Raw genomic sequence first — 21760 nt, forward strand, 5'->3', positions numbered from 1 at the left:
CATCTAGCATTAGGTATATCTCCCAATGCTATCCCTCCCCCCTCCCCCCACCCCACAACAGTCCCCGAAGTGTGATGTTCCCCTTCCTGTGTCCATGTGTTCTCATTGTTCAATTCCCACCTATGAGTGAGAATATGCGGTGTTTGGTTTTTTCTTCTTGTGATAGTTTACTGAGAATGATGATTTCCAATTTCATCCATATCCCTACAAAGGACATGAACTCATCATTTTTTATGGCTGCATAGTATTCCATGATGTATATGTGCCACATTTTCTTAATCCAGTCTATCATTGTTGGATATTTGGGTTGGTTCCAAATCTTTGCTATTGTGAATAATGCTGCAATAAACATACGTGTGCATGTGTCTTTATAGCAGCATGATTTATAGTCCTTTGGGTGTATACCCAGTAATGGGATGGCTGGGTCGAATGGAATTTCTAGTTCTAGATCCCTGAGGAATCGCCACACTGACTTCCACAATGATTGAATTAGTTTACAGTCCCCCCAACAGTGTAAAAGTGTTCCTATTTCTCCACATCCTCTCCAGCACCTGTTGTTTCCTGACTTTTTAATGATTGCCATTCTAACTGGTGTGAGATGGTATCTCATTGTGGTTTTGATTTACATTTCTCTGATGGCCAGTGATGGTGAGCATTTTTTCATGTGTTTTTTTGCTGCATAAATGTCTTCTTTTGAGAAGTGTCTGTTCATGTCGTTCGCCCACTTTTTGATGGGGTTGTTTGGTTTTTTTTTGGAAATTTGTTGGCGTTCATTGTAGATTCTGGATATTAGCCCTTTGTCAGATGAGTAGGTTGCGAAAATTTTCTCCCAATTTGTAGGTTGCCTGTTCACTCTGATGGTAGTTTCCTTTGCTGTGCAGAAGCTCTTTAGTTTAATTAGATCTCATTTGTCAATTTTGGCTTTTGTTGCCATTGCTTTTGGTGTTTTAGACATGAAGTCCTTGCCCATGCCTATGTCCTGAATGGTAATGCCTAGGTTTTCTTCCAGGGTTTTTATGGTTTCAGGTCTAACATTTAAGTCTTTAATCCATCTTGAATTGATTTTTCTATAAGGTGTAAGGAAGGGATCCAGTTTCAGCTTTGTACATATGGCTAGCCAGTTTTTCCAGCACCATTTATTAAATAGGGAATCCTTTCCCCATTGCTTGTTTTTGTCAGGTTTGTCAAAGATCAGATAGTTGTAGATATGTGGCATTATTTCTGAGGGCTCTGTTCTGTTCCATTGATCTATATCTCTGTTTTGGTACCAGTACCATGCTGTTTTGGTTATTGTAGCCTTGTAGTATAGTTTGAAGTCAGGTAGTGTGATGCCTCCAGCTTTGTTCTTTTGGCTTAGGATTGACTTGGTGATGCGGGCTCTTTTTTGGTGCCATATGAACTTTAAAGTAGTTTTTTCCAATTCTGTGAAGAAAGTCATTGGTAGCTTGATGGGGATGGCATTGAATCTGTAAATTACCTTGGGAAGGATGGCCATTTTCACGATATTGATTCTTCCTACCCATGAGCATGGAATGTTCTTCCATTTCTTTGTATCCTCTTTTATTTCCTTGAGTAGTGGTTTGTAGTTCTCCTTGAAGAGGTCCTTCACATCCCTTGTAAGTTGGATTCCTAGGTATTTTATTCTCTTTGAAGCAATTGTGAATGGGAGTTCACTCATGATTTGGCTCTCTGTTTGTCTGTTATTGATGTATAAGAATGCTTGTGATTTTTGTACATTGATTTTGTATCCTGAGACTTTGCTGAAGTTGCTTATCAGCTTAAGGAGATTTTGGGCTGAGACGATGGGGTTTTCTAGATATACAATCATGTCATCTGCAAACAGGGACAATTTGACTTCCTCTTTTCATAATTGAATACCCTTTATTTCCTTCTCTTGCCTAATTGCCCTGGCCAGAACTTCCAACACTATGTTGAATAGAAGTGGTGAGAGAGGGCATCCCTGTCTTGTGTCAGTTTTCAAAGGGAATGCTTCCAGTTTTTGCCCATTCAGTATGATATTGGCTGTGGGTTTGTCATAGATAGCTCTTATTATTTTGAGATACGTCCCATCAATACCTAATTTATTGAGAGTTTTTAGCATGAAGGGCTGTTGAATTTTGTCCAAGGCCTTTTCTGCATCTATTGAGATAATCATGTGGTTTTTGCCTTTGGTTCTGTTTATATGCTGGATTACATATATTGATTTGCGTATATTGAACCAGCCTTGCATCCCAGGGATGAAGCCCACTTGATCATGGTGGATAAGCTTTTTGATGTGCTGCTGGATTCTGTTTCCAGTATTTTATTGAGGATTTTTGCCTCAATGTTCATCAAGGATATTGGTCTAAAATTCTCTTTTTTGGTTGTGTCTCTGCCCGGCTTTGGTATCAGGATGATGCTGGCCTCATAAAATGAGTTAGGGAGGATTCCCTCTTTTTCTATGGATTGGAATAGTTTCAGGAGGAATGGTACCAGCTCCTCCTTGTACCTCTGGTAGAATTCGGCTGTGAACCCATCTGGTCCTGGACTTTTTTTGGTTGGTAAGCTATTGATTATTGCCACAATTTCAGCTCCTGTTATTGGTCTATTCAGAGATTCAACTTCTTCCTGGTTTAGTCTTGGGAGGGTGTATGTGTTGAGGAATTTATCCATTTCTTCTAGATTTTCTAGTTTATTTGCGTAGAGGTGTTTGTAATATTCTCTGATAGTAGTTTGTATTTCTGTGGGATCGGTGGTGATATCCCCTTTATCATCTTTTATTGCGTCTGTTTGATTCTTCTCTCTTTTTTTCTTTATTAATCTTGCTAGCGGTCTATCAATTTTGTTGATCCTTTCAAAAAACCAGCTCCTGGATTCATTAATTTTTTGAAGGGTTTTTTGTGTCTCTATTTCCTTCAGTTCTGCTCTGATTTTAGTTGTTTCTTGCCTTCTGCTAGCTTTTGAATGTGTTTGCTCTTGCTTTTCTAGTTCTTTTAATTGTGATGTTAGGGTGTCAATTTTGGATCTTTCCTGCTTTCTCTTGTGGGCATTTAGTGCTATAAATTTCCCTCTACACACTGCTTTGAATGCATCCCAGAGATTCTAGTATGTTGTGCCTTGGTTCTCGTTGGTTTCAAAGAACATCTTTATTTCTGCCTTCATTTCATTATGTACCCAGTAGCCATTCAGGAGCAGGTTGTTCAGTTTCCATGTAGTTGAGCGGTTTTGAGTGAGATTCTTAATCCTGAGTTCTAGCTTGATTGCACTGTGATCTGAGAGATAGTTTGTTATAATTTCTGTTCTTTTACATTTATTGAGGAGAGCTTTACTTCCAAGTATGTGGTCAATTTTGGAATAGGTGTGGTGTGGTGCTGAAAAAAATGTCTATTCTGTTGATTTGGGGTGGAGAGTTCTGTAGATGTCTATTAGGTCTGCTTGGTGCAGAGCTGAGTTCAATTCCTGGGTATCCTTGTTGACTTTCTGTCTCGTTGATCTGTCTAATGTTGACAGTGGGGTGTTAAAGTCTCCCATTATTAATGTGTGGGAGTCTAAGTCTCTTTGTAGGTCACTCAGGACTTGCTTTATGAATCTGGGTGCTCCTGTATTGGGTGCATATATATTTAGGATAGTTAGCTCTTCTTGTTGAATTAATCCCTTTACCATTATGTAATGGCCTTCTTTGTCTCTTTTGATCTTTGTTGGTTTAAAGTCTGTTTTATCAGAGACTAGGATTGCAACCCCTGCCTTTTTTTGTTTTCCATTTGCTTGGTAGATCTTCCTCCATCCTTTTATTTTGAGCCTATGTGTGTCTCTGCACGTGAGATGGGTTTCCTGAATACAGCACACTGATGGGTCTTGAGTCTTTATCCAATTTGCCAGTCTGTGTCTTTTAATTGGAGCATTTAGTCCATTTACATTTAAAGTTAATATTGTTATGTGTGAATTTGATCCTGTCATTATGATGTTAGCTGGTTATTTTGCTCATTAGTTGATGCAGTCTCTTTCTAGTCTTGATGGTCTTTACATTGTGGCATGATTTTGCAGTGGCTGGTACCAGTTGTGCCTTTCCATGTTTAGTGCTTCCTTCAGGAGCTCTTTTAGGGCAGGCCTGGTGGTGACAAAATCTCTCAGCATTTGCTTGTCTGTAAAGGATTTTATTTCTCCTTCACTTATGAAGCTTAGTTTGGCTGGATATGAAATTCTGGGTTGAAAATTCTTTTCTTTAATAATGTTGAATATTGGCCCCCACTCTCTTCTGGCTTGTAGGGTTTCTGCCGAGAGATCCGCTGTTAGTCTGATGGGCTTCCCTTTGATGGTAACCCGACCTTTCTCTCTGGCTGCCCTTAACATTTTTTCCTTCATTTCAACTTTGGTGAATCTGACAATTATGTGTCTTGGAGTTGCTCTTCTCGAGGAGTATCTTTGTGGGGTTCTCTGTATTTCCTGAATCTGAATGTTGGCCTGCCTTGCTAGATTGGGGAAGTTCTCCTGGATAATATCCTGCAGAATGTTTTCCAACTTGTTTCCATTCTCCCCGTCACTTTCAGGTACACCAATCAGACGTAGATTTGGTCTTTTCACATAGTCCCACATTTCTTGGAGGCTTTGCTCGTTTCTTTTTATTCTTTTTTCTCTAAGCTTCCCTTCTCGCTTCATTTCATTCATTTCATCTTCCAGGGCTGACACCCTTTCTTCCATTTGATCGCATCAGCTTCTGAGGCTTCTGCATTCTTCACGTAGTTCTCGAGCCTTGGTTTTCAGCTCCATCAGCTCCTTTAGGCACTTCTCTGTATTGGTTATTCTAGTTATACATTCTTCTAAATTTTTTTCAAAGTTTTCAACTTCTTTGCCTTTGGTTTGGATATCCTCCCATAGCTTGGAGTAATTTGTTCGTCTGAAGCCTTCTTCTCTCAGCTCGTCAAAGTCATTCTCCATCCAGCTTTGTTCCATTGCTGGTGAGGAACTGCGTTCCTTTGGAGGAGGAGAGGTACTCTGCTTTTTAGAGTTTCCAGTTTTTCTGCTCTGTTTTTTCCCCATCTTTGTGGTTTTATCTACTTTTGGTCTTTGATGATGGTGATGTACAGATGGGTTTTTGGTGTGGATGTCCTTTCTGTTAGTTTTCCTTCTAACAGACAGGACCCTCAGCTGCAGGTCTGTTGGATTACCTGGCCGGCCGTGTGAGGTGTCAGTCTGCCCCTGCTGGGGGGTGCCTCCCAGTTAGGCTGCTCGGGGGTCAGGGGTCAGGGACCCACTTGAGGAGGCAGTCTGCCCATTCTCAGATCTCCAGCTGCATGCTGGGAGAACCACTGCTCTCCTCAAAGCTGTCAGACAGGGACATTTAAGTCTGCAGAGGTTACTGCTGTCTTTTTGTTTGTCTGTGCCCTGCCCCCAGAGGTGGAGCCTACAGAGGCAGGCAGGCCTCCTTGAGCTGTGGTGGGCTCCACCCAGTTCAAGCTTCCAGGCTGCTTTGTTTACCGAAGGGAGCCTAGGCAATGGTGGTCGCCCCTCCCCCAGCCTGGCTGCGGACTTGCTGTTTGATCTCAGACTGCTGTGCTAGCAATCAGCGAGACTCCGTGGGCGTAGGACCCTCTGAGCCAGGTGTGGGCTATACTCTCCTGAGGCACCGTTTCCTAAGCCCGTCGGAAAAGCACAGTATTCGGGTGAGAGTGGCCCGATTTTCCAGGTGCCGTCTGTCACCCCTGGAAAGGGAACTCCCTGACCCCTTGCGCTTCCGGAGTGAGGCAATGCCTCGCCCCTGCTTCGGCTGGCGCACCGTGCACTCACCCACTGACCTGCGCCCGCTGTCTGGCACTCCCTAGTGAGATGAACACGGTACCTCATATGGAAATGCAGAAATCACCCATCTTCTGTGTCGCTCACGCTAGGAGCTGTAGACCGGAGCTGTTCCTATTCGGCCATCTTGGCTCCTCCCCCCTCGAAACTATTACATTTTCATGAACCAATCCTAGTGGATACATCTATGGCCATTTCAGCATAGAGTATCTACAATACCATTACCATGATTTTATTGCCCTTACAATTTACCTTTTTATTCAATATTATTATGTTTGAATTGGTGCCAAATAATTTGTACTTTGCTATGTTTACTTTCAAAATCAGAAATCAAAATCATTTTCTCTATCTTTTAGATAATACACATGTCTGATAGTTTTCTACTTTATTAACATTTAATATTATATTAATATTATGCTATTTCCCTCAAAGTACCATGAACTACAGATATATAATTGTTTGTATTATGTGAACATATCTATAACTTAATAAAAATATACAAACACAAAAACAAAACAAAATAAAAACTTTAAAACTACAACTTACATAATTTTAATATCCCATCTGGAAATAGATTCATTGTCTTGTTTATATTAAATTTAGCTTTTCCAAATTATAATTATATAAACAGGTTGAAGGGGTCCTTCCCCTATTAATATTACCACAGACTTAATATTGACAGCCATTTTTTATCTTCAGGAAATTCTATACTACAGATAGAATTATTTATAAAAAATTGATCAAAGCAAGACTTTTTAAATTATAATGAAAAAATAAGAGGAGGGTAGGGAAGAGTGTAATGTCATTGAGCTTCTGTGTTGGAGTCAGTCACTATTTTGAAAATTATGCATGTAAGTAACCAGAATAATTTATGAATGTTTAATTCAGTAAGATTAAATATACAAAGGATATTATGACATTCTCCTAAATATTACCTTTGCTTCTTTGCTTATTCCTCATAGACTGGTATCCCACGCATGCTATCCACTTTCCAAAGACCAAAATGCTACCAACAATGGGTGTGCCATGGCAAGCAGGTCTGATGGGCGAGGAAAACGGCATGCCACGAAGCCATGTCCCAACAACGTAGAAAAATCTAACAGGATCTATCAATGTTCTCCTCCATACAGAGTATCTTCCAACGTAAGTATAAATGGCAAGAATCAAGAATAGTTGGCTTTCTCAAACGTATATAGCTCTACTGTAACTAAAACAATTTAAAAACTATTTAAAACTATTATATTCTAAAATAAATGTTATATTTTCATGTATAATTTTTAATATTTTTAAGGACTTTCAGTTTGGGTATGATGTCTTATCTTTGTAACATTAGCAGTGTAAAGGATTGACTTAAATTTAAAAATGTCCAAGGAAATAGGGTTTTAAAATTATGTTTCATAATATGTGTATATACATATATTTGAACTTGACAATTAAAAGTTAAGTTAAACACTTTTTCACTGACTTTTTTGTGGTATTAGCTCATTTTATCAATCCTTTGCCTCACTCAACAAAATAATTTAAGAGGACCTGGGTCTAATAGAAAAAAGACTCCCTTGGATTCTAGTTTGTCTGTTAAAAGCCCAGGCAAATTTACCTCATCATATCAGTGTTCTCCAAGCCTTCTTGTTTTCAGAATTTGTGAACCTCCAGTGCCTTCTAATTATCTCCAGAATACAATTCGGTGTTCTAACCATAGCACATTTGCCTTTCATGAGTTGGTTTTGACGTACTACTTTTATACACTCATGTCCTGCCAGCATGCCACTCTACCCAGCCATAATGCTCCTAATACATAGAACTAGTCTCTGTTCCCCAGGTACACCATACTCAGTTATACTTTTCCACTTAGCTAGGTGATAATTCCTCTGATGCAAATGGTTATCAAGCCTTTCCATCTAGAATGCCAAGCAAATGTCAAGGCCCAGGTAAAAACTTCATGTTCTCTGTGACGTTTTCCTTGATTTCCAAGCAGAATTAATTTCCCTTTTTTGTTTGCAAACATAACAATTTGTGCTTGTCTCTACAATGGATCTTATTACATAATAATAGTAGTGTCATTCAACCAAAATGTAAATACCTTAAGTATAGGTGCAGGGTCAATATTTGTTCCTGTCACAGTTTCTGGCATGTACTTTGTGCTGAATATGCACAGAAAAATGGATGAATGAGTGCCCTGCCTCTCTACAGAGGGCTTCATTATACATTAGGAGACATCATAGAAATATTTGTGCTAAAGCTACTGAGACATCTAACTAAACAATCATTTGGGATAGCTCTTGTGAGAAAAAAATTAGAGGTACTATTAATCTCCACTAATTAAATATTGTTTTAACTCACGTTGTTTATTTTTTTCTTTATAACCATAAAAGGCTATTGTATTTTCTCTCCACTCCAAATTTACTATTTAGTGATAAATGTCATTAAAACAAATGGGTGCATCTTGTCTTTAACAATTTCATTAATGTAGCATAATATACGTGAGTTTTTCAAAGTACAATTGAGAGTAAATTGCAAACACTTAACATTGTACACCAATCAATAGGTTTAGTATGCTCTGATAACAATGATATTGCTTATTCATATTCTTCCATCCAGGAAACTGAGATAATGAAAGAAATCATGCAAAATGGACCAGTTCAAGGTAAGCTTGAATGAAATACGGTTTTTTCTTATTCATTCCTTTAATAAACAACATTACATTGAGCTCATGTAATAGGAGTTTAATAAAAGAAAGAAAATTTTTACTTTAAGAGTATCCAAAAGGCTTCAACAGTTCTAAAATGAGTGCAATTATGAGAAATATGCTTACCTATATCTTAATTAGCTGCCATTTTATTTTCAGAAGATAGACTCATTTATAAATTGAACTCTTAAATATTAATGACACATTTGATGAATAACTCCGAAGTCTTTCCAAAGTGATCATGGACCAACAGAAAGTCCAACATGAAATGCCAACTGACTAATTTGTAATGAAGCTTACTTTATTTATTCAGTCATATTTAAGAATTATACAGTTTTCTTATCTTCAGTTTAAATAGATTAGGTAGTGGATTGAAAAAATTGAGGATTAATATTTTCCTTCTATTAGCTCAAAATAAAGCGAGTAAACTAGTGTAATTTTGCATTTTACAAAAGGTTTTCAATTTTGATCAATTTTGTAAATGTTTTATTTAGAGTAACAGTAAATAATGAAATCATACAGTTACTTGTTGTATATTGCCTTTGATTTATATCATCTCTTATGATAATTTATTCTGCTTACCTGTTGAATTTTATTTTGCATCAATGACCTGAATAAGGGTAAACTCACAGAATGTATTCCCTGTATAAACATTGGCTTGAAGTGCATGGAAGAACAAATCCAATGAGGTCTAAAATGAAAATTTAGGTTGTGAATACTGAAGGGCCCGGAATATATTATCAATGCAGTGGAATAAAAAATAGGCCACAATTAAATGTAAAACATTTGGTACACACTTAAGGAACTGTTGCCAATTTTAATTTTTCTGAATACTGATCTAATTAGTATCGGTTAAATATATATAGGCAGGAATCATGGATTTTATAATTGTGTTGGATGAACTTTTATTGATCATTATCACCACTTAGCATTTATTGAGAAACCACAGCCTACATAAACATGTCCTGAATTTAATTTTTAAAAATTATGGGACATTACCCAAAACCTGAAACAAATGAAGAGAAATTTTCTGTTCCCCCTTACAGCTGTGTCATTTGTTGGTTATTTGAAGAGTGAGGGAATTAATCTCTAATTTCAATGCATGCTCCATTAAGTGGTGCTTGTGTGACAAATTTAAAAGATCACAGGCATTTGGGCTCAAGGTTACACTAAAATATCCCAACTTTGGCATTTGCTATTTAAATAACTTTGGGCAATTTACTTAACCTTTCAGAATCTTCAAGTTGTTGTATTATGGTTTCAAGTGTTTTTTTTTTTCTTTTTCCCTCTCTCTCTCCCTCCTTTTTAATCAAACAATTTTGAATTGTAATTATTTAAAATTGAGAAAATTTAAATACCTTAGATTTATTTTATGGCCATATACTGAAATGCTCATAAATGTCACAGATTGAATCAAAAATAAAGACATAACATTTCAAAGCAATAAAACAAAAATGCAAGTTATTCAACATTCATTTAACAAAGATTTCTTGAGAAACTGCTTCCCACCAGCCTAAGCCAGGAGCAAGAGATGAGCAACAACCAAGCCTCTCATCCGTGTTATAATACTGTATCATGAGTTTGGTGCAGTTTTCCAAAAGTAAAATTGCATGATTGTAACTTATATAGTTATATATTCGTGAATTTATCAAGTCTGTTTGGTATCAGAAACTGCAGAAAGAAGCCATCTTTCAGGTAATTATGGTGGCTTCTCATCCTTTTTCTTTAGTTGGCAGTGTTTTTTAGGAATAATGAATACATTTTATTTATGATGCTTAGAGGAAAGTTGAATCATAAGACCTAAAAGAGTCAATGGTTCTACAGAAAAGAAAAGCCACTAGCAATATCTTCACATTTTTATAAATGGATAGAATGCTGGTTGACTCTTCTTGCTATAAATGTTACAGGATTGCCTGCTTGTTATTGCCTGGCCTGGCGTACAGCATTTCCCCGTCTCAGTACGAAAGAGTGTAAAAGCCAATAGAACCCTGAATGAATAACTTTGTGTACATTCTTCTAAAATCTGTAGGATTAAAAATAAGTATAGCTGATGGATAGAGAACAAAAGCGGAGATCTGCATAGAGTACAGTTACATGAATTCTTAAAATCCTCTAGGAATGCGTTTTAGAGTAGATAAAGAAGTTTTAACCTCTTTTGTGACTATTTACACAGCATCAGAAAAGGCATGGAACATTAAAAAATGAAACAAAAACTGGAACATTGAAAAGTTATATTTAACTTTGGAGTATAAGCTTTTTTAAAGGATCTGTCAAACACTAGTTACCTTACTTCCTATTTTATTTAAAATTTAAAATTTAAGTAGTTACCTTACTTCCTATTTTATTCAAAATTAAAATGCTTGTCGAATTATCAGTTATCAAGCTATACATATCTAATCCCAATTAAACATTTTCAAATTCATATCTTCTAGAAGAGAAGTTTAAAATCTTCACCCTGAATTGCCAAAGCCCTTCAACAAAGCAGCACACAATAGAGAGATGAAGTAATCTAGGTGAGGGAATGAAGGAGAGCTTTCTAAAGTTTAAGCTCTACTTTTTAAAGTGTACAACATTGCTTATCTCTCCAGAGCTGGGAGGATGAAATCCTGTCAAAGTTTTATTTTGCCAGGAGTTTGCTTTTTTATTCCAACTCACAAAAGAAAGGTTTGTGTTCACTTATGAGGATTAACGACAATTGCTTTAAGCCGGGTTTGCTATTGGGGTTTTAAGAGGCTTGTGGTAAAGCACAAGGTTAGTGGAGAAATAGCAATCACTGACCAAGTATACTGTACTTTTGTTGCAAGGGCTTAATTTTTGGTAGTAGCATCTCTGTTGATTAAGACTAGATGGTGTTTTAAAAGCATAATGTGTGCTTAATATTCTAAATAGCTAAAAGTTGTTTTTATAAGATAACAAAAAATATTGCAACTAATTAAATTAAGTAGGAAAGAAAATTAGGCTGAATTGCACAGCCCCTTCTTAGATTCAGCTCCTTGCAATTTACCCATTGGTTGCTCCGTGAAATTTTCTGGTGGTTTTTAAAGATGATATTTTAATACCGTGCCGTTTGTTCTATTGGATTTTATTTTAGCCATAATGCAAGTCCGTGAGGATTTCTTCCATTATAAGACTGGGATATACAGACATGTTACCAGCACAAACAAAGAATCAGAAAAATATCGAAAGCTTCAGACACATGCAGTCAAACTCACTGGGTAAGGCAATTAAAAAAATTCATTTAATTCTTTGGAAAATGAAACTGAAAATAAGAATATGCAGTGTTTTAAATGCTAGAATCCCTTTGTAGGAGAGATTGTGATACAAATGAAAAATGATCTAAACCTTGCCACTGTTTAGTCATTATTTTAAAGTCCAGTAAAAGGCTAACTCAGCATTCTGGGAAAAATGATCATTTCCTATCTCTCACTTCTTGTGTCTATGTCCTTAAGAATCTGTTCTAAGGGCAAGGAACATATATGATTGAAATAAATTCTACATATGGCATAATCAAGAGAAGAGAGCAAATCCAAGGCGTATTATGGTTTGGGGAGATGGTTTTAAATAGAATTGCAAATAGCAAAGATTAAGCAGGAAGCGAAGTAAGGTCACCTATAATTCAATGTAAGGTTACTTTATATTTATGTGAGAATTGTAGAAATTAGATTGATCAATTTTTTAAGTAAAATATATTAATCTATGCAAGGGCAAGAAAGAAGTTCAAAATTTGGTGGTGGCATTTCAAGAGTGAGTAATTTTACAAACAGGCTGTACTCTGAAAGACAGTGTGGTTATGAGACCACTTTCCCAGCACCTTCTCAATTTTATTCTGACTAAAATATCTCATAATGTCTCACTCTAGTTCAAATGAAATGCTACAAGTTTTATTTTCCATTTAAAAATCTCACTCTTCTCATATTGCATATTATGGTAAATAACTTCATTCCCATTGAACATGTCTTTAATGACTTAATTTTATTGAGCCTACACAAAACAACCTCGCCTATAATCAAATTATTATCTTCTCCTTACTGATCTTTGAAACACCTTTAAGTCAGTTCTAAGCTATGTAGACAAGCTGTCCTGTGTGATGCTTCCTTAATCTTTGTCCCTCCTTTATTTTAAATACTCTAATATTTCAATTACAAAATTATCACATTTCTTTGAATCTAAGATAATATTAATTTTATGACTGTGCTGATTTCATGAATATGAAAATACATGTATCTTAGGATTGACGAATGTGATTTTCATGTTAATGTAGGCTGCTGAATCTATAAATTGGAAAAAAATGTAACGTGTGTGTGTGTGTGTGTGTGTGTATTTATAAATGTTTTCACCATTCCTAGATAATAACCTTTGTTGAAAGCTTGGAGTATTTTTAATGAATCTCCTAGATATATAACTATTGAGAAACAAAGAAAGAAGGAAGGAAGGAAGGAAGGAAGGAAGGAAGGAAAGAAGGAAAGAGATTTCACAGGAAAACAAGATGGTGCAGTACTTCAAATTTTTTGAAAAGGAAAATTTTGCTAATGTTTTCTCTAGCAGTATATAAAAATGCCAGTTTCTCAACATTCTTTCAAACACTGCATTTGAAAGAAACACTTTTCCATTTTAATAGGGTTATAAAACTGAATAGTTTTAATCACTCAGCATGACTTGTCTCTGGAAGCTTATGGTAGCTTCCTATTACCCCACTTTTTAAGGTTATATGGAACAAGTGCTTGCCTTAATTTTTAAAAAGTGTATCATTTTTAATAAAGTGAAGATATACTCTCTACTAAAATTAACAACTTAAAAAGAAGATTAGTAAAAAATACCAAATCAGGCCAGGTGTGGTGGCTCATGCTTGTAATCTCAGCACTTTGGGAGGCCAAGGCGAGTGGACTGCTTGAGGCCAGGCATTTAAGACAAGCCTGGCCAACATGGTGAAACTCCCTTTCTATAAAAAAAATACAAAAATTAGCTGGGCATGGTGGCAGACACCTGTAATCCCAGCTACTCAGGAGGCTGAGGCACGAGAATCGCTTACATCCTAGAAGTGGAGGTTGCAGTGAGCTTAAATTTGCACTCTGGGCAACAGAGTGAGACTCTGTCTCAAAAAAAAAAATTCCCAAATTATGTCATATTAATGCTCAAAGATCATTATTATCATATTTGGTAAAAAACATGTCAGGTAAGTCTTCTCTTGCTCTCTCTCTCTCTGTTAGTGAAAAGTTTGACAAACAAAAATAGAAAGACAATATAGGATAAGTCATTTAAAACTATTGATATTCAGGCTAACTTTACTTGAATTTAATACAATTTAATTAAAAGAGATATTTTTGATTCTTCAACAAAGGATAAGTTCTTGTCTAAATCTCTCTTCATTTATTATAGACTCCAGGCCCTCTTAGCTATTCAAGGACATGAAGAAGCAATTTCTCCTTTTTCTTCTCTGTAATCATTGCTATTTCTACCATCATACAAATAGTGTTGTTATCCCTCAGATTAAAAAAAAAACCTCAGCACTTTTTTGGACTCTGCTTCCTCTACACTGCATTTATGTTCACTCTTTACAGCAAACTCCTTGCAAGATTTGCCTGGAATCACTTTCAGTTCTCTTTCCAATCTTTCTTAAACTGCACGAATCATGTTCTCATTACTCCCATCCTCTTCACAAAAATATCTATTTCAAGGTTATCAAAGGCATCCACATTGCTAAATTCATTGGTCAGATCCCAGACCTGCCCATCCTCTTCATCTGATTTTTTTCTTATTGGCCACAACTTTGCAGTGTACTTTGCTGCATTTTTCCCCCTGTACTTTTACACTTCTTAACGTTGACATGCCCTAGTCTCAGGTCTTGGTTCTTCTCTTGCTTCTAGTCTCACTCTGCGTCTGGTGAGCTCATCATTCTGTGAGTTCATCCTGGCTTTAAGTGCCATCTAAAAGCTGACATCAACTGAATTTATATCTCAGCTCAGACCTCTTTCCTGAACTCCAGACTCATACATTGTATGACCTATTTGACATCATCACCTGGATACCTTATTAGGGAGGTAAATGCTTCAAATTCAGCACTTCCAAAACCAAACTCCTGATCTTCTCCCTTTATTCTTGCTAAACAGCATCAATCTTTTCTATCTTAATTAATGACAGCTCTATTCTTCCATATTCTCTGCTGGAAGCCTTGGAGTCATCCTTTATTCCTTTACTTCACAATTTACTTTCAATATGTCACAACATCTTTTGGCCCTTTCAACCTATATCCAGAACTCAACCACTGTTTACTATCTGAACAACCATCACCCTTGCCTAAGCCACCATTACCTGTTATTTTGTACCTGGATTACTAAAGTAGCTTCTAATAGACTTTACTGCATTGATCTTCACTCCTTGACAGTCTAGTCTCAACATAGAAAACAGGGTTTTCCTTTTAGAACTTTAGATCTTGTTATTCTTTGTTCGGAATCCTACAATATATTCCCAATTCCATCAGATTAAAAGCCGTATTTCTCACAATGGCTTATAAAGGGCCAACATATTCTGAGGACTCGCCTTCTCTCCGACTCCCACTCCCATCAACTTTCTGATTTCAACTCCTACCCATCTGTACCTTGATTTCCTGCTCTAGTGATTATTTAATGTTTCAGCAACATGTACCCTAGTGCCTTTTCCTCTACCTAAAATGCTCTTCTACTGCATATCCAGTTCCTTACTGTCTGTGTCTCCACCCAGTCTCTGGTGAGGTCTCACCTTATTAATATGTCCTCCCTGGCTGCCCTATATAATTTGTGACTTGCCCTCTGCTCCAGCAATCCTGATCCCCCTACCTGCTTTATTTTTAAAAATTTTATACAATTATCACTTTTTAACATAATGTATAATTTAATTAGCTTTTTTATGTTGATTGTGTATTGTCTGTCTTCTTTACTAGAATGACATTCCATGAGAGCTGGTGTCTGTATTATTTACTGATGTAGCCAAACCACCAAATACGGTACTGATCCGCTGATCAGTAATGCACTTAATGTTTTCTCTTTTCAACGAATGAATGAGTTTTTTCCTTATGTTCTGCACTAGTTTTCCTTTGCTGTTACTTATCTTTACATGGAGAAGTTATTCATCAAAAAAAAAAAAATAGATTAGGGAGAAATTAGAGGAGAGAGCTGAGGCACTCTTTAGCTTTGATTCAAGTTTGTAAATGTTGAACCCGTGCTCATCAGATCAACCTTTTCTGTTATCCTGGGAGTTCTGCCCTTAGTTCATAGCTCAGATAGTTTGATGGGACTTATAATAAATCCCTTACTACTACCCTTTGCCTTTCTTTTTTACTTCACCCTGCTGCATCATTTAGCCATCACCCCTGAAGGGCTGGCCTGGACTTTGGCAACCCAACTGACTTCTAGTATGAGATTTCTTTTTCAGCTGACCTCCAATGGGTAGTACAGGAAGGGATTGACATCTGATCATATTAGCTTGCAAATGGTCCTCGTTACAAAAATCTTAAGGGGTGTTTCTAGACTGTGTTATGTACTTCTAAGGGGAAATTTTTCCTATTCAGCTCCAGTGGTGCAGGGGAACGGTTGTGGTGAGTGCTGTCTCAGCACCCATTTTTACTTTGGTACAGAACAAAAGGTTTTTTCTTATTCAAAAAAGTTGTGTTTTGAAATTATGGCCATTTGTTTGAATTTATTAAAGATAGAAATCATTAAGGTCTTAAAATTCATTCCATTTTATTGTGCTTTTCCATTCTTAATTGTTCTGGGGCTTTTTAGGAAGGTAAATGGAATAAAATGTCTTAACAGTGTCACTGTAACTGGAAATTCAGCTCTACCTAAGTTCCATTTCCAGTAAGTTCAAAAGTCTAATTCCTTCTAAACTTTTTCCTATATATGTTTCATTATCAATTTTTGCCCAATCTAGGGGCTTCCTTGATCTAGAAAAAATTTTCTACCACACACTAGGTGATTGACCTATACTTTTCTATTATTCATAGAACTAAAATTTCATTCACTGTTTGGAGCCTCCCTTGATTTATTAGAACTGACCATTTATAATTTCTGCCACCTATTTAGTCATATTGGTCATGTTTTCTTTTCTCTAATTCTATATTCATTCATGCTCAGTTTGAACAAGACGTAAATGTGTTTATATTTAATCCTCTATTATTGTGTATTCACATTTGGTGTGTCAGTTGCAATAGTGAATTCACTTTTATAAACTCCTAGAAAATTGGGATCTTTACACATTTACTTTACTCATGTAACAATTAAGGCCAAGTCTGCTAGTAGGCAAATTAGTTTTGGAAAATATATACTTTTTTAATTATCAAATATCTTAAGTCACCTGAGCATTGGTAGGTGCCCTGGAGCAGTTAGATTTTAATTCATTTCTCCATTAGGATTTCCTGATTTGGTAATTACTACATTCAAGAAATGAATGCATTAATGAATTAGAGAGCAATCAAATAGCTCAAGTAAGTAAATATTCCTTATCAGATAACTTAATATACTCCTAAGAAGTACCTAACTTATGTATCACGACAAATTCTGTTTGTTGCACTTTTTGTAGAAGGTGAAACTATTAGATTTAACTTATTGAACAAATGAATTTGATCCTCTATCAAGTGCCCAGAACTGAGAAATACAAGGATTGATTTATAGTCCTCCTTTTAAGGAGTTTAGTGGGTGAGGCAGATACATTCGTAATTGATTCTAGCATAAGGTGATAAAGGCTATATATTCTCATACATATAACTCACGGGACTGTGGTAGGTAGATACAAACCTGTAACAAGTATATTTGCTCCTAATAGCCTTATTTCCTCCCTCTCTCTTCCCTTTCAATAACTCTGTCATCCCCATTTTGAATACTATGGCTATAAATGCATTTAATTGAATAAATAACACCATTTATTTTGAAATATTCCCTTATTTTATATATCAATAAAAAGAGGAAAATATTTCTGATTAAACTAAGAAACTCCATCGATTATGGTATGAATCCCAATTTTAGAGATGTTAAAATGTCATAAAAGTGTGTTTTACAATCAACAAAATATGGTATTTCAGATTTTTATCCCAGCCAATATTCTCCATATTATGGTCCTATTCCACATCTCCGTGCCCATTAGAATTTGCCCTGCGTCCCTGTCCACTGAAGATCTAAGCTTTATTTAATCCCCAAGTCTCAAGTTGATTGTAATGCATTAATGCCATTTACTTTTGCTTATAAATCTTAGGAATTAGTGCAATAACTGAAATGAATAAATTCAACAATAAAATTTTTAGAAAATTACAGGAAAGAATTAGTATAAACATTGACTTTTTTTCATCTTGTCATCACTGTTTGTGGAGCAGACTCTTACTGAAGATATACAGTTCTACCTCATCTTATTGTGCTTTAGATTCTTGTGTTTCACAGATACTGTTTTTTTTTTTTTTTTTTTACAAACTGAAAGTTTGTGGCAACCCTACCTGGAGAAAGTCTAAAGGTACCATCTTTTCCAACAGCATGTGCTTGCTTGAGTCTCTGTGTTACATTTTGGTAATTCTCACAATATTTCAAACTTTTTCATTATTACATGTGTTATGGTGACCTGTGATTGGTGATCTTTGGTGTTATTATAGTAATTATTTTGGGGTGCCGCAAACAGTACCCATATAAGATGGCAAACTTGATTGTTAAATATTGTGTATGTTCTAACTCTTCTATCAATGGGGCGTTCTCCCTTCTCTCTCCTTTCCTTAGGCCTATCTATTCCCTTAGACACAACAATATTAAAATTATGGTAATTAATACTCCTATAAAGGCCTCCAAGGGTTCAAGTGAAAGGAAGATGTATTAGTCCATTCTTACACTGCTATAAAGAACTACCTGAGACTGGGTAATTTATAAATAAAAGAGGTTTAATTGATTCATAGTTCCACAGGCTGTGCAGGAGGTATGACTGGAGAGGCTTCAGGAAACTTACAATCATGGCCAAAGGGCAAAGGAGAAGCCATATCTTCACATGGCGATAGGAGAGAGAGAGAGAGAAGAGGGAAGTGCTACACACTTTTTAAACAACCAGATCTCACGAGAACTCACTATTACAAGAACAGTAAGGGGGAGATCCACTCCCATGATCCAGTCACCTCCCACTAAGCCCCTCCTCAATACTGGGGATTGTAATTCAATATGAGATTTAGGTGGGGACACAGAGTCAAACCATATCAGAGTAGTCACACATTTCTCACTTTAAATCAAAAGCTAGAAATGATGAAGCTTAGTGAGGAAGGCATGTTGTTGCAGATTGGCCAAAAGTTAACCCTCTTGTACTAAAAAGTTGGTCAAATTGTGAGTACAAAAGAAAAAACCTTGAAGGAAGTTAAAAGTGCTAATCCAACAAATATACAAATATTAAGAAAGCAAAGCAGCCTTATTGCTGAAATAGAAAAAGTTTTAGTGGACTGGAAAAAAGAGCAAACAAGCCACAACATGTCCTTAAGCCAAAGCCTAATTCACAGCAAGGCCCTACCTATCTTTAATTCCATGAAGACTGACAAAGGTGAGTAAGCTGCTGAAGAAAGGCTTGAAGTTAGCAGAGATTGGTTCATAAGGCTTAAGAAAGGAGGTCATCTTCATAATATAAAAGTACAAAGTGAAGTAGCTTGTACTGATGGAGAAACTGCAGCAAGTTATCCAGAAGATCTAACTAAGATAATTGATAAAGGTGGCTACACTAAATAACAGATTTTCAATGTGGGTGAAACAGTCTTCTATTGGAAGAAGATGCCATCCAGGACTTTTATAGCTAAAGATGAGACATCAATGCCTGATATCAAAGCTTCAAAGGACAGGCTGACTCTCTTTTTAGGGTCTAAGGTAGCTGGTGACTTGAAGTTGAAGCCAATGCTTATTTACCGTTCCAAAAACCCTAGGGCCCTTAAGAGTTATGCTAAATTAACTCTGCATGCATTCTAGAAGTGGAACAATAAAACTTGGATGACAGCAAATCTGTTTATAACATGGTTCATTGAATATTGTAAGCCCACTGTTGAGATCTGCTACTCAAAAAAAAAAAAAGATTCCTTTTAAAATATTGCTTGTCATTGAAAATGCACCTAATCACCTAAGAGCTCTGATGGAGATGTACAAGGAGATTAATGTTGTCTTCGTGTGTGCTAACACAATACCCATTCTGCAGCTCATGGAAGAAGAGGTAATTTCTACTTTCAAGTGTTATTACTCAAAAATGCATTTCTTAAGGCTATACCTGCCATAGATAATTATTTCTCTGATGGGTCTTGGCAAAGTCAATTGAAAACTTCTGGAAAGTGTTCTGCATTCTAGATGCCATTAAGAACACTTGTGATTCATAGAAGTTCAACATATCAACATTCACAGGAGTTTGGAAGAAGTTGATTCCAATCCTCAGGGTTTACTGTGGGTGGATTTCAAGACTTTAGTGGAGAAAGAAACTGCAGATGCGGTGGAAATAGAAAAACAACTAGAATTAGAAGTAGAGCCTGAAGTTTTGACTGAATTTCTGCAATTTTATTTTACAAAGGCAAGGTAGAAAGTGGTAAGAAGACATATGATAGATTTGGCCCAATTTTGAAGATCTGAGAAATGTCACTGAGGAAGTAAAGTCTGAGCTGGGATTTATGGGTTGTATAGAAATATGCAAAGGGAGCAACTTGTGTGAAGTCCCTATGCTTAGAAGACTACACAACACTGTGTGGACACAAGGAAGATTGTATTTGCTGAATCACAAACGGCAGGACTTGTAGACCACATCACAGATTTTTGTCGAGGATGTTAAGTATGTGGTTAAAGATATAAAGAGCAAAGGAAAGTAATTGAAGTTTTTTAAGTAGAAAAGTGGCATAATCTTTGTTTGCATTATTTAAAGATTGCTCTGAGTATAAAGAGTGTGATATAGAGGCAAATTTCAGTATTGCAAGTAAAAGACAAGAGTTTGGACTTGGTAAGATGGTGGAAGAGTTGGGAGATATGAGTGGATCAAGACATATTTAGGGAGAAAAGCTGTAAGACATGATGTGAGTTTGTAATGGGGCATGGTGAAGGAGAAATCAAGAGTGATCCACCTTTAGAATTATGGCAGGGAACGGTGTCATACAATGAGATGGAGAAAAAGTCTACTGTGGGATCTCATAGCTTAGAGATGTTTTTGAGACATAAAAATGCCAATGGATATCAGAAAAAAACAGGCAGATTTACTGATCTCACAGGAGAGAGAAAAGTTGAGCTGGATAGGGCTACACAGAAAAAGAAGAAAGACAGACTGATTGAGACTAAGCCATGAGAACATTCAATATTTATTTACTGACTAGAAACGGATGAGTTTACAGAGACAGAGTGGGAGAAGCCAGTGAGGTTTAAAAAGAAAAAAGTAGGAGAGAGTTGCTAATGTAGGGTTTCTTAGAAAGCTGGAAGCCTGGAAAGGTTGTTATTCAAAGAGCATGCATAGAAATTGGTCTTACAGAGGGGACCAAGTGGTAACTCTATTGTATCTGGAGAGAAAATGAGGTTAGTTGAAAATGTTTTGGTGTTTAGAGTAGTGGTAAGTTTAGAAAAATTTCTGTTGGAGTGCCTCTTTTATCTTTAGGAACTAGAAGGTTAGGTTATCTGTAGAAAAAAAGATGTGGTGGGAGGAGAGGAATGTATAGTTAGAAATGTGAGGAAAATTAGATAGTTTGCGGTGGTCATCTAGGTGTTTAGGAGGGGAAGATGACCAGGGGAACCCAAAGGGATCATTAGGTGTTGGTAATAGTACCTTTCTGCCCTCTCGTGTGTGCTTTCTGCAGTTGTGGTCAACTGCTCAGCTGTATGCAAAGAGAAATGGGAAAATGAGTTCATCCAAGACTGATGATTTTCCAAATGGGTGCAATAAAAAGTCAGAAAAGAAAAAAGGGTTTAGGATATGCATAACACATCAACTCAAAGATTGATATGTTACTAAAATGACAGAAAGACTGATAAATGACATAAGACTGATAAAAGGAGAGAATTGAGGAATTTGGAGGAGGTAGAAAAATGATTGAGTCAAAATAGACTCAAAATATTTAATAATTCAAATATATTAATAGAAGTTTATTTTTTGTTCACATAATAGTTTGTCATGATAATTCTGATCTCAATGATTTTAGGATTCTTTAGTTTCTTTTTTATTTGTTAGATTTTTAAAACTATTATGAGAAAATAAAAAAGTAATTATGTAATAATAAGGAAATAATATTTTACAGGTTAAGAATACAGTTTTATAAAGTGATTAAAAGCCATAATTTTCTATTTTAGGTGCCTCAATATGTTGCCG

At 36.2% G+C, this 21760-nt stretch overlaps 1 protein-coding gene across 1 annotated transcript in view; it reads left to right on the forward strand.

The window, feature by feature from the left end:
• TINAG (tubulointerstitial nephritis antigen) overlaps window positions 1-21760 on the forward strand; it is a 100880-nt gene that overhangs the window by 46895 nt on the left and 32225 nt on the right. Inside the window, exons 7-9 of the mRNA XM_054493165.1 lie at window positions 6735-6915; window positions 8371-8416; window positions 11550-11673. Of these exons, the coding sequence (XP_054349140.1) occupies window positions 6735-6915; window positions 8371-8416; window positions 11550-11673 (351 nt within the window). The remainder of the gene's footprint in view (window positions 1-6734; window positions 6916-8370; window positions 8417-11549; window positions 11674-21760) is intronic.

This window comes from Pongo pygmaeus, chromosome 5 (assembly GCF_028885625.2).
Source record: "Pongo pygmaeus isolate AG05252 chromosome 5, NHGRI_mPonPyg2-v2.0_pri, whole genome shotgun sequence".
NCBI classification, from domain to species: domain Eukaryota; kingdom Metazoa; phylum Chordata; class Mammalia; order Primates; family Hominidae; genus Pongo; species Pongo pygmaeus.